At 48.2% G+C, this 25,799-nt stretch overlaps 1 protein-coding gene across 1 annotated transcript in view; it reads right to left on the reverse strand.

Annotated features, from left to right (window-relative positions):
* SPAG17 (sperm associated antigen 17) overlaps window positions 1-25,799 on the reverse strand; it is a 1,802,643-nt gene that overhangs the window by 327,455 nt on the left and 1,449,389 nt on the right. The window contains exon 38 of the mRNA XM_085620708.1: window positions 12,267-12,449. Coding sequence (XP_085476834.1) covers window positions 12,267-12,449 — 183 coding nt within the window. The remainder of the gene's footprint in view (window positions 1-12,266; window positions 12,450-25,799) is intronic.

Below are 25,799 nucleotides of genomic sequence, written 5' to 3' on the forward strand. Positions count from 1 at the left end.
CCACGTGGTCACTGGCTAGTGACCTTGACTCTGTCCCTTCTGCTTGCAGGTACCCTTCTTTCTTGATCCCGGCCTTGGGATCCACCGGACACTCTGCACTGACTGCCTGTCAGCAACTTTCCTTCAGGCATCCATAGAAGTCCACGACGAAACCTGATGCAAGCTCACACCTATGCACCCGCAGCCCGTGGGCTAGGTAACTTGGGTACTTCGGTGCTCACAAGGGTAGTGACTATCCTAGGGTCTAGTTTCCGAGTCTCGACTTTCTAGCTACTCCAGAAGTGTCCTAAAACTGCTTATTTCAGAACTGTACTATTTCTATCGATTATATGCATTACGCGTGAGTGTTTCCACTCTGCACCTGAATCCCGTGGGCCTCCCACTTCCTAACTGTTGGTAGTGTAGTGTAGCCCCAGCGATTCCCTAGGCCTAGGCCTATCCTATTTCCATGACAGTGGTCCTTATACCACTTCTTTAGTATATGGTTTGCGTGGCCCCTAGGGCCTAACTGTATTACTTACCTGTGTGACTTAATGTATGCTTAAATAAGACTGTCTTGTACTTACCTCGAATCTCATAAAGAGTGCTGAGGGTTTGACTAGAATAAATACACTTTATTTTATATATATATCTGTTGTGGTGCCCTTTCATTTGGTATTCAAGGGATTATATATGGTATCACAGCTGGCTTCACATGCCATTCAGAGTTTAGCCTAAGACTGCTCTTGTCCATGCTACCACTAGGATAGCTGGTCTATAAGGTTGACTTTACAACCAATCACCATAAGGGTTGTTTGGACTGATATAAGGTGTACACTAAAACTAGTGACATCATACATCAGGCCAACTTCTCACATTACGCGTGAGTGTTTCCACTCTGCACCTGAATCCCGTGGGCCTCCCACTTCCTAACTGTTGGTAGTGTAGTGTAGCCCCAGCGATTCCCTAGGCCTAGGCCTATCCTATTTCCGTGACAGTGGTCCTTATACCACTTCTTTAGTATATGGTTTGCGTGGCCCCTAGGGCCCAACTGTATTACTTACCTGTGTGACTTAATGTATGCTTAAATAAGACTGTGTTGTACTTACCTCGAACCTCATAAAGAGTGCTGAGGGTTTGACTAGAATAAATACACTTTATTTTATATATATATCTGTTGTGGTGTCCTTTCATTTGGTATTCAAGGGATTACATATGGTATAACAGCTGGCTTCACATGCCATTCAGAGTTTAGCCTAAGACTGCTCTTGTCCATGCTACCACTAGGATAGCTGGTCTATAAGGTTGACTTTATAACCAATCACCATAAGGGTTGTTTGGACTGATATAAGGTGTACACTAGAACTAGTGACATCATACATCAGGCCAACTTCTCACATTGGTGAGCAGCGGTTGGGATCTGAGCTTGCTGTTGTAATACCATTGTAATCTTGAGATACTAAATTGAAAGATCACACAGATATTGTTTAGGTACATATAACATAGATTATAATACTTAAGTCCTACTGGACTTAGTTGTTGTAGGTTGAAGGGCCTAGCACACCCTGACTACAACTACTAGAGAGGTTTAGTAGATACAACTAGTGTAGGTAGGTGCACACACCACACCCTCACTAGAATCATGTCCCTGAATGGAGATCACACTGATACTCCCTCAGGAGAGGAGAATCCTGGACAGATTCCCTCTAGATATGATGCATTCACTTTCCAGGAGATGAGACAACTGTGTACCTCCAGGAGATTAAAACAGGGTTCCAACCCTACCCTTAGACAGCTAGTGGAACTTCTGGAGGCCTATGATGCTGAAAGAGCTGCCAAATATGGTGCCATAGCTGTAGATAAGGGCCTCCCCTACACAGAAGAGACCCCTGACTTAACTGATACAGAGGAGTCAGAAGAGACCTCAGAGGAAGAGGGAGGTAGCCAGACCCCAGTCAGAAGACTTAGTCAGGCTAACTTAAGCTTGCATGGGAGCTTCCCTTACAGGCCCCCAAGTAATCTTAAAAAGAGAGATAGAAGGGGTAGATCTCCCTCAGGGGACTCTCTCCACCCCTATCACTCAAGAAGCTCCAATGCTTCATCCCACAGGGAGATGACTTCCCCCCAGAGGAGAGCGCATCAGGCCAGAATGAGGGAAGCCAATCTGAGGATTGAAAGGGAAGAACTTGCCCTTGCCAAAGAGAAGCTTGCTCTGGCCAGAGAGCAAAAATTGTGTGGGTCAGAACCCACTGGTGGCAGCAACATTCCTAGAGATAGGGATAGGTCTTATGACCATAGAAACCTAAGCAAGATAGTCCCCCCCACATCAGAATGAGGATGACATCCACAAGTGGATGACTGCTTTGGAGAGGGCCTGCAAAGTACAGCAGGTACCCCAGAGTCAGTGGGCAGCTATCTTGTGGCTCTCCTTTTCTGACAAAGGTAGAGACAAGCTCCTCACAGTCAGTGATGAGGATGCTAACAATTACAAAGTCCTGAAGAGTGCTCTGATAGATGGGTTTGGCTTAACCACTGAGCAATATAGGTTGTTGTTCAGAGACACCCAGAAGACACAGACACAGGACTGGTCTGATTTTGTGGATTGTGCCACTAAGGCTTTGGAAGGTTGGTTAACTGGCAGCAAGGTGCAGGACTATACAGGATTGTACAACTTGATTATGAGGGAGCAGATCCTTAGTAATTATCAGAACCAGCTTCTCCATCAACACCTGGTAGACTCAGATTTGACCTCTCCCCAAGAATTGGGAAAGAGGGCAGATAAATGGGTCAGGACCAGGATTAGGCCTAAAAATCAGGGTGGTGACCAAAAGAAAGATACCACCAAGCCTCAAGAGAAGGGTGGGGACAAAACAAAAGAGAAATCTTCCTCAGGGCCCCAAAACTCCACACAGGGTGGTGGGTCCCAAGCTCCCTCCTCTACCACAGTTAAAAAGCCTTACTGCCATGAGTGTAAAACTCCTGGGCATTGGAAAACTGACAGCAGTTGCCCAAAGGCTAAAAACAAAACTGTTCCTCCAACTACTCCTGTCACACCACCTATTACTGTCAGCAGTAATCCCCCAGGTGGTGGGAGTGCCCCCAAAAATTTGGTTGGGTTTTCTTGGGGAACACAGGGGGACCCTGGCTTAGCCAATTCCCCTACAGCAGCTACTCTTGTCTGTGATGGTGGCATGGGGTTTGCCAACTTCACTGCCTGTCCCAACACTTTGGGTAGGTACAGACAGGAGCCCTACATCAATGGTACAAAAGCTGAGGCCTACAGAGACACTGGAGCTAGCATCACTATGGTGGCCCATTGGCTAGTTCCCTCTGAGCAGCTTTTGCCTGGTTTCTCATACCAGGTAACTAACATTGATGGCAAACAGAACAGTCATCCCATGGCAGAGGTATGTCTCAGCTGGGGAGGTGTCGCTGGCCCTAAAAGGGTGGCAGTGTCTCCAACCTTGCCTGTGGACTGCTTACTGGGGAATGACTTAGAACTCTCAGCTTGGGCTGGAGTTGAACAAGACACCCATTCTAAAATGGTAGGCCTTTCACAAAAGGGTAGTGGGGTTGTGCCAGCCACAACCCCTGTCCAAGTAGATTTCCTCCCTGAAAAGGTTGGAAGGGCAGCGGTAGCCACAGCCCAGGCAAAGACAGACTTCCCTGTAGAGACTGGCAGAGCTGTGACAGTCACAGCTCAAACACAAACTGAGTGCCCCCCTGAAAAGGTTGGCAAGGCTGTAATGGTCTCAGCCCATACTCAGACTGACATAGGGGTAGTGAAGCCTGAAACTATGGATCACTCCACACAAACAGAGAGTAGTGGGGAGGAAGAAAAGTCTCCCTCTCCCCAGACATTAGGAAAAGGTCAGCCTCCTCAGGGATCTGACCTCACCCCTTGTGAAGGAACTGCCCCAGAGGTAGCCAGGCCTGGCCTGGCAGAGCCTCTGATGTCAGTGGCCCCTTCCAAGGTGGGACCCAGTCTGGTGCAGGTAGCCTGCCTCTCTCTACCCTGCCTCAGTCAGCCCAGGACTGCAGAGGTCAGGGAGGCCAGTGGACCCCAAGAGGGCCCCTGTCCACAAGAACCCCCCCATCAAAAGAATGAGGATTGCCTGGCTAGTAGCCCTAGCCAGGTGATGGTTAAAAACATTCCTGAGGGATCTCCTTACAGGTAGGTAGGGACCTCCCCCAGAGGGATTCTGTTGGGCACAGGCAAACATGGGACCTTAGGGCCCCAAACCTGACCTGTCCCTCCAGTAAGCCCACAAAAGGGACCCAGCCTCCAGCTTTAGGTAGCCAGAGGCTGACCCTGAGAGCACAGTGCAACTCAGTGAAAGAAAGAAAGGCATCCATGGTGGAGGATGATTGGAGGAAACTGAGGCCTCACTTTGAGGACACTCACTTCAGTACTCCATCTCAACACCAGCCTTTTACTTTGCAAAGACACACCAAAGGTAGAGATTCCCAATGGTGGAGACCCTATGATACCTTTAGGGTGAGGGATTGCTTAGTGGACCATGAGACAGGGGGTAACCATGCCAGTGCTGGTTCTTCCTTGTATGGCCACTTAGGCAATAGAGGCTTACCTTGTCAAGGCCAGCCTTATCTCCTTTCGTTTGGGGGGGGGTTGTGTAGGAAGGTGGATATCTGACTATGGTTACCCCCAACTTTTTGCCCAGTGTCTAGCTGGTTTTTCGACTTAGTTGGCCTGAGATCCTGCCATTCATGGTCTCAGGCTGTCTGCTCTCTCTTTAAAATGGACTCCATGTACCCTAGGTACATTCCCAATTGGTAAGGATCACCTTATTGGACCCTGTACAGTGTACCCTAGGTACCCAGGGCATAGGTGTACCCTAGGCCTCCCAGGGGCTGCAGCATGTATTATGCCACCCCTGGTCTGGCCTTCCAATCAGACACAACTAGCTGATCACTCAGCTGGGGCAAGGTCGTGTAATCACCCCTTGCTTAGATATAGTATACCTATATCTACCCTTATATATAGACACATGTGTACCTATCAGCCACTCCTATGGCAGGCATTAACAATCCTGGAGGCAGAGTGCTTGGTAACATGTGAGATGGTGCTCTAGCATGAGCTGAGCCTGTCTGCAGCTTTCGGAACAATTGTCCTTATAGCTGTTCTATGATATAGCCTACCATATACTCTTAAAGTACCTTATAATCTTAAACGGTTATGGTAACTATGGTTTGGCTTTATCAAAACATGTCGTGTAAGGTGTCTAACACTTTGGAATAATACCCCCATACCATTTCTGGTGATGAGGATATTATTCCCCCCTTCTAGAGGGAGAGACATGTTAAAATCCTACTTTGCTGTTTAACTCTAACCAAAGCCTCAGCATCACAAAATGGATGCTGCTGCCACAGTCACGAGTCTGACCTCCTGCTGCTGGGAGTAATCCCGGCAAGGGAGGCTTGGACAATAGGTTTCCTGCTTGGGGAGGTGCTAGCACCTCCCCAGACAGACTTTTGTGTATTGGGGCAGGGAGGGCTGAAAGGAATGAGACATGCCTGGGGCACACAAGGTGTCCCATGCATAGTCCAGTTCAAACCGGTGCTGGGGCACTCCAGCCCCAGTCCTGGCGCGAAACTGGACAAAGGGAAGTGGGTGTAACCACCCCCCTCCCCGGTCCCACCCATAAGGCGTGACCTAGCAGGCAACCCAGCCCCCCAGATTAGTATAAGAGTGGTAGCTGGGCCCCAGGAGATTAGATTATCCTGAACCTGCAACTTGAACAGAAACTCTGGACCTTCGACATTCGACGAAAGAAGAAGACTGAAGAATCTCCCTTGTGGCCAAGGAGTGGCTACCCTGTGCAAACAGGCACCATCAAGAGACTTACCCTTTGCTTTGCTGAAGTTCTACGAGGGACCGACTTCAGAGCCCGACCAGAGCCTTGACTTCCAGACTTCTCCGACCCTGATCCACATCCACAGCCGAGCTGAGATCCGTTGAGGCGACGAGAGACGTGGGACCGGCTACCTGGGAAAAGTGGCGAGTATCTTCCAGCGCAGCTTCTGAGGTACCTTCGAAGTTTTGCACCGGGGATTGAGAAGCCCCAACCCCAAGCACCATCTGCACCGAAGATCAGCCCCCCACACTCCACGAGTCCTGCGTGGGGCCCTTCTTCATTTTCCTGCTTGCTGCGTCTGTCCGGTTGCTTGCCCGTTGGCTAGCGGCCTTTGTGACGACACACCTTGAAATTTTCACTGCTGGTTTGGCTCCTCCAGACTGGCTCCCGCTTCTTTGCAAAAGAGAAGCACCCCAGACCTTCCTGATCTGCACCAGAAGCAAGTCCTCCGTTCTTCGTGGGTTCCGCTTGCCAAGGCTTGGTGAGTCCTAGTTCGACTTCGACGCCGCCGACAGCAAGAGCCTTCGTGGGACAGCTCGCCTCCTGGTCCTGGTTGTCCTCGACATCTCCTGGTACCCGTGGCTGCTGCGACAAGCTTCACCCTTCACCTGCAATCTTCACGACATCGCCTGGTTCCTTCCTGGTTCCACGTGGTCACTGGCTAGTGACCTTGACTCTGTCCCTTCTGCTTGCAGGTACCCTTCCTTCTTGATCCTGGCCTTGGGATCCACCGGACACACTGCACTGACTGCCTGTCAGCAACTTTCCTTCAGGCATCCATAGAAGTCCACGACGAAACCCGATGCAAGTTCACACATATACCTAACGCTAATGCTACCTAACGCTAACGCTTAGCTTAGTGCTGCTGCATTTGTTTTTAACTAGCTTTTAAAATTAATTTGCATTTTGTATCTTGCGCAGTTATTTTCGGCGTTTTCTGTTCTCGGTGGCATATTTTACTGGGGGCTAGTCAGATCATACCCGCACGTTAAAACTTGTCAAACCCACCTGCACTTTGCGGGATTTAGTCAGCTGTTGGGGGGCGACTCAGGACGCGATCGCGGCGTTCCCGCCGCCATCTTTGGTGAGGCTCATCAGATTGGGTCCACCTCGGGGGCCATCTTTGGTGGGGATAGAGGTGTGTCCTCGCAGGACTCCCGCGCGGATTATTGACACTGCATTTAAGGGATGTGTGTTCCAGCGCGCAGCGTTGGCGCGCAGCGAGCGCGACGGCGGCGCGCCGGAGGTGCGCCAGAGGTAAGCCCGTTTGCGCCCGTTCGCGCACAGGTCGTGCCGAGGGCCGGGACCTCTGCTCCACTGCCGGATGGTCGATTACCTTATTCCAGAGACATGTTGCTAAAACTAAATCCAGGCATGAACACTTGTCATCGGCCGCATGCCGTAGAGCGGGGAGACCAGGCTCTAATATGTGGTCTGCTCAATGTGAGGTCTCTGAGTAAACATCACATGGAAATTGCTTTACTTATAGATTCCTATAGGTTAGACATTCTGTTCATGACAGAAACATGGACTAGAGCGGACTGTGCAGTGGAACTAGGGCTAGCTTGCCCTCCTGGATTTAAGATCAGACATAACCCGCGAGAGGGAGCTAGAGGAGGTGGGGTTGGCCTTATATTTAGGGAGTCGCTTGATGTCTCAGTGCTTGACACAAGGCACATTTTGGGCTGTGAAACTTTGGCCTTCTCTTTGAAAGGGCATGGAGGAACTCTCTACTCTGGGCTGCTGTGCTACCGGCCCCCTGCCTGCTCTTTATCAGCAGTACCAGAGCTAATTGATTTAATCTACGAGTTCTCCAATACCCATGCTAGGACTCTATTGCTGGGAGATTTTAACCTGTGTTCGGAGGGTCCTACAAGGTCGGCTCTCTCGGATTTGACTCAGGCTTGCAGCGATATTAATCTACAGCAGCTGGTGCTTTCACAGACCCACATCAAGGGTCACATTCTAGACCTGGTTTTTGCCAACACTAGCCAGGTTGTGGTTCGGGATATTCTTCCGCAGTGTTGGACAGACCATGCTTTGGTCCTTCTCTCCGTGACATGTCCCATGGCCCCAACTGGGAATGGAAGTACTGGCACTAAGACCAGGATGGGCAGGCAATGGTCAAGGTTACTTAGACAACCTAGCCTGCCGTCCCTGCTTGCCGGGGAAACTCCCCTTTTAGGAGTCTCTGTGGACGCAAGCTACGAGAACCTTAGTCAGAAAATTGTCAACTCCTTAGAGGTGCTGGCTCCTCTGCGCAAAATTAGAAATAGATCCAGGATCGCCATGCCTTGGTTCACTGCGGAGCTATCGCATTTGAAGCTCCGCTGTAAACGTGCGGAGCGAGCTTGGAGGAAACACTACTTAGAACCCGATAAAGCCCTCTTTAAGCAGGCCTTGCTGACCTATAAAGTGCAGATTAAAAGCGCCAAAGCACGTTTCTTGGAGGAATCGCTCTTGAATGCACCGAATAAAACGCAGGCCTTGTTCAAAATTGTTGGGGATCTCTCTCGCCCTGCTTCTGTGGCTAATGACATTCCTGCCTCCCAAGCTTTATGCTCCTCTTTAGCGCAGGCGTTTGAAGATAAGATCGCCTTGATCCTAAGTAAGCTTGCTCCTACAACTACAACTGTTACTCAGCCTGTACTTGGCTCTACCTTAGCGGCCGAAAGGGAGGCAGTAAGGGTAGTTGATAGTCAGGCACAGCTGGATAGCTTTCCCCTTCCGTCTTTTGAGGAGTTTTGCCTGCTGGCTAACAGCATATCCTCCGGTTCTCCTTCAGACCCATTGCCTCACAAATATTGGAAAGTCTTCCAGACGGAGCTTTTTCCTCCGCTGTATGCTATCTGTTGCCAGTCTCTCTCTTTGGCACGTGTTCCAAAATGTTGGAAATTAGCAGTGGTCTCACCTTTGCTGAAGAAGGAAACTTTGGATCCCACCTGTCCAGCGAATTATAGACCTATATCGCTGCTTCCTTTTCCCATTAAGATCTTAGAGAAACTGGTTACTAAACATCTGTCCAGTTTCCTGGAGACCAACTGCTGTTTGGACGCGTCTCAATTTGGCTTCAGACCAGCGCATGGCACGGAATCAGCCCTGGTGACCGTGTTGGACGATCTTCGTTCGCGGGCCGACATTGGGCGAGCGGCCTTCTTAGTGCTGCTCGACATGTCGGCCGCTTTTGACACGGTCAACCATGACATCTTGGTCAGAAGACTTGAGGATGCAGGGGTGAGGGGCTCGGCTCGCGATTGGCTGTTTTCCTATTTAGGAAACAGACGCCAGGTAGTGGCCTTGCCACCATTCCAGTCAGAGATTAAAACAGTTGAGCAGGGCGTACCGCAAGGGTCTGCCATCAGCCCTATACTGTTTAATCTTTATCTTCGCCCTCTGGTGAGCTTGGTCAAATCATTTGGCATCTCGGTTATTAACTATGCCGATGATACGCAGCTCATCTTTTCCATCGAGGGCAAAGACGCGGTGTCGCTGGAGACTTTCCATAAATGTATGGCGTCAACTGCGGACTGGTTGAGGCAGAATTCTCTGCAGTTTAACAGCTCTAAAACAGAGGTTCTACACTGCTCACTGGACCACATCCCTCGGCCACTGCCTCCTGATTTTTGGCCTGCCTCCTTCCAGGAAGTTCCTTCTGCAGCAGTATCTGCCAGGAACCTGGGCGTTGTGTTTGGGTCCGATCTCCAACTGGATCTCTTTGTAAATAAAACCGTGTCCACCTGCATGATGCTGCTACGCATGCTGTGGAAGATTCTTCCACTGCTGCCGGCCCATGTTCGCCCAGAAGTAGTTCGCGGTACCATCTTGAGTAGGTTAGACTACTGCAACGCACTACTTCTGGGAGCCCCAAACAAATTGCTGGCGAAGTTACAACGCGTGCAGAATATGGCAGCCAAGCTAGCCCTGTCCCGCCGTCGGTCTGACTCTTCATCTACGGCGCTAGCCGATCTTCACTGGCTACCAGTTTCACAGCGAGTCATCTTTAAGGCGCTTTGTCTGGTGTTTAAGGGACTTCATGGGCAAGGACCGGTTCCACTGCAGGAGCTGTTCCAGTGGTATGTGCCCACTCGCTCCCTTAGGTCACTGTCAGCACATCTTGTGGTAGTCCCAAAGGTATTGAGGGCTCGCATGGGCGGCCGAGCCTTTGGTTTCGTGGCGGCCAAATATTGGAATTCTCTCCCTTTGTTGTTGAGAAGCTCTAGGGAGTTTCTCTCTTTTAAGAAAGAATTAAAAACGTTTCTTTTCCCTAGGCCTGCTTAATTTCATCTGACTGCTATGCGTGGTGTTGGTATAGTTGTCTAAAGCGCCAGGATACCCTTCGGGTGACAGTCTGCGCTATACAAATATGCCATACATACATACATACATACATACATATGCACCCGCAGTCCGTGGGCTAGGTAACTTGGGTACTTCGGTGCTCACAAGGGTAGTGACTATCCTAGGGTCTAGTTTCCGAGTCTCGACTTTCTAGCTACTCCAGAAGTGTCCTAAAACTGCTTATTTCAGAACTGTACTATTTCTATCGATTATACGCATTACGCGTGAGTGTTTCCACTCTGCACCTGAATCCCGTGGGCCTCCCACTTCCTAACTGTTGGTAGTGTAGTGTAGCCCCAGCGATTCCCTAGGCCTAGGCCTATCCTATTTCCGTGACAGTGGTCCTTATACCACTTCTTTAGTATATGGTTTGCGTGGCCCCTAGGGCCTAACTGTATTACTTACCTGTGTGACTTAATGTATGCTGAAATAAGACTGTGTTGTACTTACCTCGAATCTCATAAAGAGTGCTGAGGGTTTGACTAGAATAAATACACTTTATTTTATATATATATCTGTTGTGGTGTCCTTTCATTTGGTATTCAAGGGATTATATATGGTATCACAGCTGGCTTCACATGCCATTCAGAGTTTAGCCTAAGACTGCTCTTGTCCATGCTACCACTAGGATAGCTGGTCTATAAGGTTGACTTTACAACCAATCACCATAAGGGTTGTTTGGACTGATATAAGGTGTACACTAGAACTAGTGACATCATACATCAGGCCAACTTCTCACATCATGCACTTTGGAATTTCAGCCCCTACTCTTTTCCAGATCACAGACCAGTGTCATGTACTCTGGAATCACATACCCTCCCTCTGCCACAGGAGAGGTTGGACCAGACTTTCAGCCCCTCCCTCTGCCATATCCCAGACTAGTGTCATGCACTCTGGAATCACATACCCTCCTTCTGCCACAGGAGAGGTTGGACCAGACTTTCAGCCCCTCCATCTGCCACATCACAGACTAGTGTCATGCACTCTGAAGTCTCAGCTCCTCCCTCTTCCATATCACAGACTTGTGTCATGCACTCTGAAGTTTCAGCCCCTCCCTCTAACAGATCACAAACTTGTGACATGCACTCTGGAATCTCAGCCCCTTCCCACTGCCAGATCACAGACTAGTGTCATGCACTCAGGAATCCCAGCCCCTCCATCTGCAAGATCACAGACTAGTGTCATGCACTCTGAAGTCTCAGCCACTGCCTCTTGCAGATCACAGACTTGTGTCATGCACTCTGAAGTCTAAGCCCCTCCCTCTGCCAGATCCCAGACTAGTGTCATGCACTCTGCAATCACATACCCTCCCTCTGCCACAGGAGAGGTTGGACAAGACTTTTAGCCCCTCCATCTGCCAGATCACAGAGTGTCTTGCACTCAGGAATCCCAGCCCCTCCATCTGCCAGATCACAGACTAGTGTCATGCACTCTCAAATCTCAGCCCCTCCCTCTGCCAGATCCCAGACTAGTGTCATGCACTCTGGAATCACATACCCTCCCTCTGCCACAGGAGAGGTTGGACCAGACTTTCAGCCCCTCTATCAGACTAGTGTCATGTACTCTGAAGTCTCAGCCCCTCCCTCTTCCAGATCACAGACTTGTGTCATGCAATCTGAAGTCTCAGCCCCTCCCTCTGCCAGATCACAGACTAGTGTCATGCACTCTGGAATCTCAGCCCCCTCCCACTGCCACATCACAGACTAGTGTCTTGCACTCTGGATTCTCAGCCCCTCCCACTGCCAGATCACTCTGGACTCTCAGCCCCTCCCTCTGCCAGATCACAGACTAGTGTCATGCACTCTGGACTCTCAGCCCCTCCCTCTACCAGATCACAGACTAGTGTCATGCACTCAGGAATCCCAGCCCCTCCATCTGCCAGATCACAGACTAGTGTCATGCACTCTGAAGTCTCAGCCCCTGCCTCTTCCAGATCACAGACTTGTGTCATACACACTGGAATTTCAGCCCCTCCCTCTGCCAGATCCCAAACTAGTGTCATGTAAACCCTCTCTTCTAAGCTCAAGGCCTCTCCCTGCCATCCCTGGCTGATATAAAATGAGGGCACCTTACCTTGAGAGAGAGCTGCAGCCGCCTCCTGACCTCGTTGTGTATGGCTTCGTAACGCATCAGCTGACGGACCAGTAGCACGTTGGGACACCTGAGCACAGGCATGCGAGCACGGGGCACCATCATGGATCCAATGCAAAGGCCCTTCCAGACCTTAGTGCCAAATGGAGGGCCAAGTGTCTTTCTCTGCAGGAAGGAAGCACAGATTACAATGAGTTGAGAGTTATTACCAGCGGGTGGAGCTGTACAGCAGCATTCCTTACTGCGGATCAAGGTTGCGACACTAATTCAGAGATGCATTCATAAAGCAAGGGTGATTTACAGCTCGCTGAATGTGTGAGATCTGCCAAACAACAGCAGACGCCCTGTCAGAGGGCGTAGACATCAACGCATCCTATGTGTGGCAGACAGGACATTCGTCAAACAACAGTAGAAGCCTTTCAGAAGCGTAGACATCAACACACCCTTTATAGGGTTGAACAGGACGTCTAATAAACAGCAGCAGACGCCCTGTCAGAGGGCGTAGACATCAACGCACCCTATGTGGGGTGGACAGGACGTCTAATAAACAGCAGCAGACGCCCTGTCAGAGGGCGTAGGCATCAACGCACCCTATGTGTGGCAGACAGGACATTCGTCAAACAACAGTAGATGTCTATTAGAAGCGTAGACATCAACACACCCTTTATAGGGGTGGACAGGACATTCGTCAAACAGCAGCAGACGCCCTGTCAGAGGGCGTAGACATCAACACACCCTATGTGGGGCGGACAGGACATTCGTCAAACAACCGTAGAAGCCTATTAGAAGCGTAGACATCAACACACCCTTTATAGGGGTGAACAGGACGTCGAATAAACAGCAGCAGACGCCCTGTCAGAGGGCGTAGACATCAACGCACCCTATGTGGGGTGGACAGGACATTCGTCAAACAACAGTAGATGCCTTTCAGAAGCGTAGACATCAACACACCCTTTATAGGGTTGAACAGGACGTCTAATAAACAGCAGCAGACGCCCTGTCAGAGGGCGTAGACATCAACACACCCTTTATAGGGTTGAACAGGACGTCTAATAAACAGCAGCAGACGCCCTGTCAGAGGGCGTAGACATCAACGCACCCTATGTGTGGCAGACAGGACATTCGTCAAACAACAGTAGATGCCTTTCAGAAGCGTAGACATCAACACACCCTTTATAGGGTTGAACAGGACGTCTAATAAACAGCAGCAGACGCCCTGTCAGAGAGGGTAAGCATCAACGCACCCTATGTGGGGTGGACAGGACATTCGCCAAACAACAGTAGAAGCCTATTAGAAGCGTAGACATCAACACACCCTTTATAGGGGTGAACAGGACGTTGAATAAACAGCAGCAGATGCCCTGTCAGAGGGCGTAGACATCAACGCACCCTATGTGGGGTGGACAGGACGTCTAATAAACAGCAGCACACGCCCTGTCAGAGGGCGTAGGCATCAACGCACCCTATGTGTGGCAGACAGGACATTCGTCAAACAACAGTAGATGTCTATTAGAAGCGTAGACATCAACACACCCTTTATAGGGGTGGACAGGACATTCGTCAAACAGCAGCAGACGCCCTGTCAGAGGGCGTAGACATCAACACACCCTATGTGGGGCGGACAGGACATTCGTCAAACAACAGTAGAAGCCTATTAGAAGCATAGACATCAACACACCCTTTATAGGGGTGAACAGGACGTCGAATAAACAGCAGCAGACGCCCTGTCAGAGGGCGTAGACATCAACGCACCCTATGTGGGGTGGACAGGACATTCGTCAAACAACAGTAGATGCCTTTCAGAAGCGTAGACATCAACACACCCTTTATAGGGGTGGACAGGACGTCGAATAAACAGCAGCAGACGCCCTGTCAGAGGGCGTAGACATCAACACACCCTTTATAGGGTTGAACAGGACGTCTAATAAACAGCAGCAGACGCCCTGTCAGAGGGCGTAGACATCAACGCACCCTATGTGTGGCAGACAGGACATTCGTCAAACAACAGTAGATGCCTTTCAGAAGCGTAGACATCAACACACCCTTTATAGGGTTGAACAGGACGTCTAATAAACAGCAGCAGACGCCCTGTCAGAGAGGGTAAGCATCAACGCACCCTATGTGGGGTGGACAGGACATTCGCCAAACAACAGTAGAAGCCTTTCAGAAGCGTAGACATCAACACACCCTTTATAGGGGTGAACAGGACGTCTAATAAACAGCAGCAGACGCCCTGTCAGAGGGCGTAGGCATCAACGCACCCTATGCGGGGTGGACAGGACACCCAATGTTGTTTGACTAAAGCGCTGTACCCCCCAAACACTATATCAGCCCCTTACTATAGGCATGACAATTCCTGGAGAGCAGAACATTCTCTTGGTTGACCCTCCTCACCTCCTCTTGTTGAACACCCTCTACCCTAACAATCCCAGGGATTAAAACAGACCTTATCACAGATAGATGAGACAGAGAACTTTCAACACTGCCAAGAAGCCTCATGTGCAGACTCGAGCAGCTAGAGGATGGCAACAAGCATGCCCTGTCCAAATTCAGTAAAAACAAACAAAAAAAAGTTAGAATGTAAAAACTTAGTTAAACATAGTTAAAAAAAATTAAAAATAAAATTAAGTTTTTTAACTCAATTTGCACGCTGTTAAGGCTTTACCCATCTCCCACGGGGAATCCTGCTGGAAGCATGAGTGACATCTGTGAACTTGTGGCAGGGACTGTCAGTGGGTTCTGTTGGAAGGGAGTATTTGTAGGTCTTGTAAATGGTGGTTTTGGTTTGCAAATAGGCTTAGTAGTCCCTACTTAGTACCTCCTTTTCTCATGTTGCAACCTCTCATGAGGACTGGCCCTCTTACATGCAGTGTTACTCTGTATGTTTTATTTGCAGTCTGTGAGCACTGTGTTCTTACAGAACTTTCTCCTAGCTGCTGGTGCAGGCATGACAGGCTCTCTCGCAACTTAATGGCTTTTATTTTTCAGCGCAGCATGCCGTGCTTGGACTTTAACAATGGCAGCCGCGCAACTTTTCTTTTGTTGTGCGTGGCTCGCCCAACTTTATTTTTGCAACTATGTTTTTTTCCCCAGTGCCTCATTTTTATTAGCAATGGGGGCCGTGCTTAATATTTTCAGAATGCGTGATAAAAATGGAAACTCACTTGTGCGGGTGGGCCCACGGAAGGGAAGGCCCAAAACGGTTCACTGATAGAATATCGACACCTAAAATACATATATTTGTTAGGCCTGGGCTAAAATTCCGTTCCGCTCGCGGAAATTGCGATAATTTGACATTTTCGCGTTCCGCGGAGAGCGTGAAAATGTCAAAATTCCCGCAATCCGCATTTTACCGGAAATTTTTGCTTGCTCGCGCTGTAAAATAATACATTCTCGTGTGCGCACGATCGCCTTACCTGAATCCCCGCGTTCGCCGACAAGTTTTCCCGATCCGGTCTCGGTCTCCACGAGATGTTGGATTGTTGATAGCCATTTGCGCTGTCTCGCGACAGTTCGCGCCCGCAGTAACGTCATTCGTCGCGCGATCACGTCTTTCTTCTCGCGATCATGCACCGCAAGACTAGTGAAAACAAGATGGCCGCGCCCGCGAGCAACCGCATGGGTAAGTTGGCAAGCCGCGACCACGCAGAAAACACCGCGAACGGGCGGGAAAAAAACTTCTGCATCTTCGCGATATTACCGCGTGTTTGCAGAGATTTTTAACATTTTCGCGATAATTTACGAAAGTGAATTTCGCAAATTCCGCCCACCCCTAATATTTATAATGGTACACGAGTGAGTTTCCATTTTTGTCAGGAGACTTTGGGGAATGCTGGGTGGGTGGAAGTTTGTAGATCCACGAGGATTCCAGAACTTTCCATCACAGAAATTTGAGGAAAATATGATATTTTTCAGCTAAATTTGAGCTTTGCAGGGGATTCTGGGTAGGAAAACGTTGGGGGATCAATGCAAGCCATACCTCCCTGGACTTCCCTGGGTGTCTAGTATTCAGAAATGTCTGGGTTTGGTAGGTTTCCCTAGACGGCCCCCGAACCTGGGCCCAAAAACGCAGGTGCTCCTTCTTGCAAATCCAGGTTGTTTTGTGAAAGGTAATTTTGAAGTCTCCACAATACGTTTTGGGCTCTTTCCTGCCGAGGGCACTTGGCCCACCCACTAAAGTGAGGTACCATTTTTATCGGGAAACCTAGGGGAATGCTGGGTGGGAGGAAATTTGTGTCAGCCTGGTGATCCCTCAACACTCCTACACAGAAATATCAACATTTTTGATTTTTTTCAGCTAAATTTACGGTTTACAGGGGACTCTGGGAAGAAAAACTTTGGGGGGTCCATGGAAGCCATACGTCCCTGGACTCTCCCGGGTGTCTAGTTTTCAGAAATGTCTGGGTTTGGTAGGTTTCCCTGGATGGCCGCTGAGCCCGAGACCAAAAACGCAGGTGACTCCCTTACAAAACCAGGTATTTTTGCGATCGATAATTTTGAAGTCTTCATAGTACGTTTTGGGCCAATTCCTGCTGCGGGAACTATGTCTACCCACACAAGTGAGGTACGATTGTTATCGGGAGACCTGGGGGAACGCTGGGTGGTAGGATATTTGTCGCAGTTCAGTCATCCCACAACTTTCCCATACAGAAAATTGAGGAAAATATGATTTTTTTTAGCTACATTTGAGGTTTGCAGGGGATTATGGGTAGGAGAATGTTGGGAGTTCCAAGCATACCACACCTCCCTGGACTCCCCTGGGTGTCTATTTTCAGAAATGTCTGGCTTTAGTAGGTTTCCCTAGATGGTCGCTGAGCCCGGGACCAAACACACAAGTGACCCCGTTGAAAAAACAGGTTATTTTGTGACATATAGGTGGGCATGTGTGTTTTTGATCCCGGGTTTGCGGAACCTAAAAAACTCAGCCATTTCTTAAAACTAGACACCCATGGGAGTCCAGGGAGGTGTGGCTTGCATTGATCCCCCCACATTTTTCTTTCCAAGATACGTTGCAAACCTCAAATTTAGCTAAAAAGTCACATTTTCCTCTAATATCTGTGTGGGAAAGTTGTGGGATCGCTGCACTGCACACATTTTCTACCACTCGCAGTTCCCCTCAATCTCCTGATAAAAATTATACCTTTCTTGTGTGGATGGGGCAAGGGCCTATGACATGGAAGAGGCAAAAACTTGTCAAGATTACGGGGAGTCTAAAGCGGGTCCAAAAGAGCAGTTTGTTTATACGTTTTTAGGCTGAAGCTAGTTTGGGCACCTACACAAGTGAGGTATCATTTTTCTTGGGAGACCATAAGTTAATTTGAGGTTTGCAAGGGATTCTGGGTAAGAAAACGCTGGGGGAGCCATGCAAGCCACACCGCCAGCCAAGAGTCAGTACACACACACCACCAGCCACGCACACCACCAGACAAGCGCCATCCATGCACACCTCCAGCCAAGCGGCATCCAGGTACACCCCCACCTAAATCCCATCCATGCACACAGTCAGCCAAGCACTACTAATGCATACAGCCAGCCTAGCGCGACCCACGCACTCCACCAGCCATACACCATTCCCGCACATCGCCAGCCAAACAGGGCAGGCTAGGAACAGCAATCAGCCCTGGCAGATTGCTGCTTGACAGGCCCTGAGAGGAGAGGGGGGGGGGGGTGCTAGTAAAAAGCGACACTACCGCTTTGTTACTAGTGGCCGACATTGCAGTACTGCTGCAAACCTGGCCCCCAATGACAAAACCGGCCCCCACGGCTAGAAAACCGGCCCTCACCCCTCTGGCCCACCGGGGAAACGCCCGGTGCCCGCTACGGCCAATCCGGCCCTGCAGCCAAGCACCATCCATGCACACACCCAGCCAAGCACCAGTCCAGGTACACCGCCAGCCAAGCGGCACTCTACATACACCACCAGGCAAGCACCAATCTACACACACCGTCATCAAGCACAAATACACCCACACCATTAGCCAAGTGCAAGTCCACACACACCGCCAGCAAAATGCCAGCCAAAGGTTAGTACATGCAGTCCGTCAGCCAAACTCCAGTTTACACCCACACAAACTCTCCCTGGTTTCTAGTGGTTTTCTGCCCCGTTTGGGTGCACATGAGAATAAAAATATCACTGAAACAGCCAAAATGTGTGCCTAAAAAAAAGTGAGCGACCCTTGCCTATGAGGCTTCTCACTGGCATGGGGCAGAAAAGGGACTATTGCCCCCATCTGCCCCCGGAAGGGGGGGGGGGGGTTGGCAAAAAACCTATTAATTTTTTATTGGCTCATTTCCGTTTCAGTTTCTGAGTAATGACGTCTGCCCGACATGCATACTGATCGTCATTTCCCTGAAACAAGATGAACAGCCTTGGTAGCTGGGGTAGCCCTTCCACAACTACTGAGGCCGTTCAGGGCACCAAGAAATCCTTTTGTGCCCGCACCAAAGCGATTTCAAGTGCCATGTGTGTGGATGGCCGGGAGCCGTTTGATGCACACGAGCGCTGTTGCGTGGGGCGGCTCCTAGCCGTCCCACGCACGCAAAGGGTTAAAGGATGATGCAACATTATCATATCTGATTAAGGGGTTACCCTATCCCAGACCTGTTGTAGTAGTCTGCCCTCCAAAATGTTTAATATTTACAAGAAGCAGATGAGTAACACTGACCATCCCTCTAAACCTTTACAGCCATCAGTTCTCAGTTAGTATCTCTGACCTCACACTGAAAAACCGAAGCAAGTTGAATGTTGCTCCATTCAGCCTTAACTCTGAGTCACCAGATGACCACTACCCAATAACATCTTCCTGTGACAGGACTTCCTCAGGCAGCCAACAGTGCCTCGCTGCACGAAGGACACGAAGCACAGTGACTCAAAATGGGTAGAAGTACCCCTCTGTTGAAAACGTCTGTCCTTGAACCCTTAGGGTTGAAAAGTATCATCTTTTCTCAACTTCCTGCCGTGGCGAATATTATGCAACAACACAAACCGGCTGCCTGGCTAACCTAGTAGGATAGGATAGTGACCGCTTGATAAAGGGCCGGGACACAGGACTCAACCAGTACTGGTTGAAATTCTTGGCCAGCGAGAGGCCTGGCAAGATGAGGGGCAGGAAGAAGGGATTATTTTCCTCACCCTCGCAGTGTCCTTCAATGCGGCCAACCATGACATCTTTCTGGAGTGCTTTGAATGCGCTGGGCTGAGGACATGCGCTGGCATTGAGCACCTCATTTTTCTGAAATCACTGACAGTCTGTGACAATGCCCCCTTTTACAAAGTGAAAGGACATCTCACTACCATGAGGCGTTCACCAAGGCTCGGCCTTGTCACTACGTTTACCTAAAGTCTATATCAACATAACAGAGCGATCGGAGCTCTGTAGCTCTGGCTTACGCCCCTCCTAAGCCTGTGGGTTGAGTTACGAATCTGAGAATTTGTTTCGCGAGCTCATCTTTTATCCAATAAATTCTGGAAGTTTGGTCCACAGGGTTTGGGCCAGATAAAGATCCTGAAAAATCAGTCTGTGTATATATACAAAGAAGGTCAGCCTAGTGGTAGGGTCCTGCATCCTTTCCCACCATGACTACTGCAATGCCCTCCATTTTGACCTCACCGATCCATCTTAAGTCTTAGGAAAGTTGATCATGTCCCTCAGGAGGAGAAGCCCTCAGCTGGATCCCCCTCAATACAAGGATTTACCTTCAAGAACTTTGCTCCCCCCCTAAAGCCGTCTACAAGTGCAGCCTAGTCACCCCCTATCAGTCACTACAGCCTATCAGAGCTTTGTTTTATGAGCCTCCAGATTTAAAAGTATTACGGGTACTACTTCTGATGATACTACCACTACTACTGCTAGGATACTACTAGCACTACTACTATTATTACTAGCAATACTGCTACTACTACTTCTACTAATGATACTACTACCACTACTACTACTATACCTAATCATACTACTACTGCTACCACTAATGATACTACTATCACTACTAATATTATTACTCACCATACTACTACTACTGATGATACTACCACTACTACTGCTAAGGATACTACTAGCGCTACTACTTTTATTACTAGCAATACTACTATTGCTGCTGCTACTACTACTTCTACTAATGATACTACTACCACTTATAATAATCATAATACTAAAAATGGTGTTATATATTATTATTATTAATAATAAAAGTCTTCTCATTATTATTACTTCAATTATTGTATTGCTATTATTCTTCTTATTACTATTATCACTCTTATTACCTTGATTACTATTCTTACTAACATTATCATTATTCTTAATATTACTATTATCATCATCACCACCCTTGGCTGGTTTGGGAGAACGTGCTGTATTTCATTTATTTATTTATTCGAGAAGTTTTCTATAGAGAGAACGTGACCCGTCAGAGAACCAGAGCACTGTACAAATAGCAGACAAGTCATAAATGTACAATTAGGCATCAAATTGTTACAAATAAGCAAACAGAATAACTACAAAAGCACCATCGATTAAGGTAGATTCATGATAGGAAGAGATCCTTGTGTGCAAAGTCCAGTTGAGTCCCTAAGGGTTGTTAATTAGCGTAAATTGTTCATCAGAAGCCTTTTCACTTCTCTTCTGAAGGAGGTCATCGAGGGGTTAGACTTGATTGTGGGTGTCAGTGCGGTCCTAATTCTTGGGGCGATGCCAGATAAGGAATGGCTGCAAGTTTTCTTTTTGCTGAGCTTCTGGGGTTTAAGCAATAGGGAGTTGGCACTTCTTAAAAATTGACTACCCCTGGCGACAGTTCAAGTTTATTGGCCGAGGTAGATGGGAGTGTTGTGGTGAAGGGCATTATGTGCCATGCAGGCTATTTTCAGTTGGATCCTTTCTTCGAACGGGAGCCAATTCAGAAGTTTTACGTCTCAGTTGATGTGACAGAATTTTCTGGATTCCGTGACGAGCCTAGCTGCTGAGTTCAGCACGGACCATAGCGACGCTAGCCTTGATTTGGGAAGACCTGCAAGAGTAGCAATCCTGTAATCTAATCGGGAAATTACTGGGGATTGGACACCAACTGAAAGTCATCAGAGGGCAAGAAAGGTTTGATTTTCCTTAGATTGTTTACTTGGTAGTTGGCTCCCCCAGTGGTTGCGCAGATATGATCTCGCATATTCAGGTATTTGTCCAACGTTATACCAAGTGATCTAGTGGAGTCAATGATGTTGGGGGTGTAATTGAGAGCTGTAAATTGTTTAAACCATTCATCTATGGGGCCAGAGTGGTTGTAGGGGGCGATCAAAAGGAATTCTGTTTCAAGTGCGTTGAGCATGAGGTGGTTGCAGGTTAAACCATTGTTGGGTTTTCAACAGGGTGCGGTTGAGAGTATTAACTTCCTTGGGTGATGACATTTTCAAGTACAATTGCATATCATCAGCATACATGTCGTAATGAATATGAGATTGCTTTTGAATTTCGATGAGGGAGTCCATGAACAGATAGAATAGCATAGGTGAGAGTGTGGATCCTTGAGGCACTCCGATCGAGACTGGAGTAGTGTAGAGGGTTGGATTGACTTTTATTCACTGAGTTCTGTTCTGAAGGAACAACTCAAACCATTATGCGACAGGTCCAGATAGCCCCATCCTTGACTCCAGGAAGTCGATCACGCTGTTATGTTTGCCCGTGTCGAACACCGAGGAGAAATCAAGAAGTCTTAGTAGGCATGAATTGTTCTGATCAAGCAATCTGAGTGCATCGTCTACAATGTGGGTTAGAGCTGTTTCCGTGCTATGTACCGTTCCAAAGCCATATTGACAGTGGTCCAGGAGAGGACATTTTTCAATGTGTTTACAGAGTTGCATGTGTACGCATTTTCCAAGACCTTAACTAGTGTTGGGAGATGGTAATGGGATGGAAACTACTAAAGTCGGACTGGTCAGCATTAAGCTTTTTTCAGATGGGAGAGACCTTTCCTATCTTTAGGCAATCTGGAATCAGGCCCAGAGAGAGGGATGCATTAACAATCATGGCAAGAGCGAGCGGATAGAGGATTTAAGCTCTTTGAGTTTGGCCTGCAGAGGATCATAGAAATGGTTGGAGGGGTTTAGTGATGTTATTATCTTGAGTATGTCGGCTTTGTCTGGAATTTGAAGGTAATCCAAGAAACATTGTTTTTTGCAGTAAAGCAGGATTGAGGTGCTCTCACGTGATGTTATACAGGGAGAATACTGAGTTGGGACTGGTTTACCAGACGCTAAGAGGCAAGCTGCAGTTCTGATTCGATCTTCTTAGTCTTTTCCATGAAATGGGCGGAGAAGTCGTCTCACAAGGTAATGATCCCTTTTCTTCTGAGTGGGAATTAGAGTTGTGAGTTGCTTGTTGTTTGATGCGTCCGAATAGTTTTTTGGGTATGTTATTGGCTTTGTCCAGTTGTGTCCTAAAGTATTCTTCTATAGATATTCAGATGTGTTTATTATCAACGCTTCTCCGACCTCAAGTGCTTGAGGTGTGTGATGGAAGGAGATATTCTCCAACTTCTATTGGATAATCTTTTTAGTTGTTTGGAACAATTGTATCGGGTATGCCAGACATGGTTTGGAAGTTGCGATCTGTAAGATCATTAATATTCTTTATGTTTGTAGGCGGTTGAAAGAGGTTGAAGGAGGTTGTTGCTAATTGAAGATAACTTGTTTAGGTTGATATTTCTGAGGTCTCTTGCCCATTTTTCGGTTTTAAGTAGTTGGCCCTTTCTAATCTACGTCTTTTCCAAGATGAGCAAGGACAGGAGATAGTGGTCAGACCAGTCGCAAGGGGACATGGATTCCAATTATATGACATTGTCTTTGGAGATGCTAAGGCCCAGGGGGAGCCTTTATTATGTGTTGGACCATTACATGATTGTGTGAGATCTGAAAGGAAGGCTTCGAACTTCTTCAGTATGGGATCATTAGAGGCGTTCCAATGAATGTTGAAATCCCCAAGGAAGATCTGGTTGGTGTGTTGGTCTGAATTAGACAAGATGGTCTCCATTAATTGTTACACAAAAAGTAGGTCGTTGCCTGGGGTGTGGTAGAGTGTGTGTAGAGTGCACACAATCTTATTATTGATCCATATATCGATACCTAGGTATTTGTAAGAAGGCATTGGAGAAGTTTGTGCATGTTTTAGGGTGAGTGAGGAGTGTAAATTACATGCTAAGCCGCCCCCAATTTTTCCAGATCTATCCAATCTGATGAAGTCATAGTTGGGTGAAACTAGAATGTCCAAAATGCGTGAGGAGGTATCACTGAGCAAGGTTTCGGTTAGGATTAGGAGGTCAAGGTCTTGGCAATGATAAGCTTGGTGATGTCTTCAGTGTGTTTTATGGCTGACATGCAGTTGAGAAGCATAGACTTGATATGCAATTTGGTTACTAGAACCTCTTGGTGTGTTGTTGGGACCTGTAAGATATCGCATTTGTTCATCGTTCTGAGGTTGAAGCTAGGTTCTCTGAGAGAGTTGAAGGAGATGGTCTGGTTAGTGCTCTGCGAGGGAGATGAAACCTCAAGAGTAGAAGGCCAGGATGGGTTTCTAGAGCTTCTCAAGCTTCCTTCGAGGTGGTGAGCATGAGGTTCTGGAGGTCTGCTTTGACTATCTGGAGGTCTCTATTGAGGACAACACGTCTGTCCTCCAGGGAATGTGGATAGATAATATAGGTGTGAGAATAGTTTGGCCTGGAGACGGAAGATGTGAGAGGTCTCTCCGTGAAAGATGCAAGGGTCTAGAATTGTGAGATGCAGGGGACTAGAAATGTAAGATGCAGAGGTCTAGAAGTGTTAGATGCAGGGGTCTAGAAATGTAAGATGCAGAGGTCTAGAAGTGTTGGATGCAGGGGCCTAGAAATGTGGGATGCAGGAGTCTAGAAGTGAGGGGTGCAGGAGTCTAGAAGTGTGAGACGCAGGGGTCTAGAAGTATGAGATGCAAGGGTCTAGAAGTGTAAGATGCAGGGGTCTAGAAGCAATGGTCTAGAAGTGTGAGATGCAGGGGTCTAGAAGTCTAGATACAGGGGGCTAGAAATGTAAGATGCAGAGGTCTAGAAGTGTTAGATGCAGGGGTCTAGATTTGTGAGATGCAGGAGTGTAGAAGTGTGAGATGTAGGGGTCTACAAGTGTAAAATGCAGGGGTAGAGAAATGTGAGATGCAGGGGTCTAGAAATGTAAGATGCAGAGGTCTAGAAGTGTTAGATGCAGGGGTCTAGAAATGTAAGATGCAGAGATCTAGAAGTGTTGGATGCAGGGGTCTAGAAATGTGGGATGCAGGAGTCTAGAAATGTGGGATGCAGGTGTCTAGAAGTTTGAGATGCAGGGGTCTAGAAGTATGAGAAGCAGGGGTCTAGAAGTGTTAGATGCAGGGGTCTAGAAACGTAAGATGTGGGGTCTAGAATTGTGATATGCAGGGGTCTAGAAAGGTAAGATGCAGGGGTCTAGAAGTGTGAGATACAGGGGTCTAGAAGTGTGGGATGCAGGGGTCTAGAAGTGTAAGATGATGTAGGGATCTAGAAGTGTGAAATGCAGAGGTCTAGAAGTGTGAGATGCAGGGGTCTAGAAGTGTGGGATGCAGGGATCTAGAAGTGTGAGATGCAGGGTCTAGAAGTGTAGGATGCAGGGGTCTAGCTGCAGGGGTCTAGAAGTGTGGGATGCAAGGGTCTATAAGTGTCGGATCCTTTACTTAACCAGGATCCTGCGCAAAGAGCTGAGGGCAGCGTAAACATCGATCTATCTTCATAGTCCACACACCATCCTCACTGCCAATATCTGAAGATGGTGAAGGTTGGAGCTCAAGGCCACTAGAGATCCCAAGGATCCTGCAGCACAAGGATCGACGTGAGAGAGACCACATGCACCGACTATGGAGGAATGCTTGGCAGAAGGGAGAAAAGGAAGAAGAGGCCAGGGCGGGGCAGCCTGCGCACATATGACAACTCTCCTTGGTTTCCCGCAGTACAGGTTATCTTGGGAATGTTTTGTTTTGCTTTTAGTAAACACCCGGCCAGGTCTCAGTTCTCTAGTTTGTCACTGTGAGTAGAGATAGTTTATAAAAGATCCCACTGAATCTATCTCATGGAAATTTAATGGTGGCAGGTCTCCTAGCGAACGATCAAGGGCTCAAAGGAGCGACAGACAAGAAATCAATACATCTAAATCAAAGAAAGAGGGGGGCCAAAGAGCTACCCTGGAACCAGAGAAATGAGGCACGTAAAATCAACACACACTGAGGCAGCAGGTAAGCCAGAGAGCCATCAAAGAACCAGAAAAAAGCAACACGTGAAATCAGCCCACACTGTCTGAAGAAAGAAGATAAACCATTATGAAAAACATTCAGGACACGATACAACCAGGCATGTGAAATCAATACATAGTGAGACAAGACATACAACACCAGCACATATGGACTGAAGAAACTAGAGGGTGATCAAGAGATCCTTTGAGGACACAGAGAAACAAGACATACAACACCAGCACATATGGACTGAAGAAACTAGAGGGTGATCAAG

This window comes from Triturus cristatus, chromosome 8 (assembly GCF_964204655.1).
Source record: "Triturus cristatus chromosome 8, aTriCri1.1, whole genome shotgun sequence".
In the NCBI taxonomy this organism is placed as follows: Eukaryota; Metazoa; Chordata; class Amphibia; order Caudata; family Salamandridae; genus Triturus; species Triturus cristatus.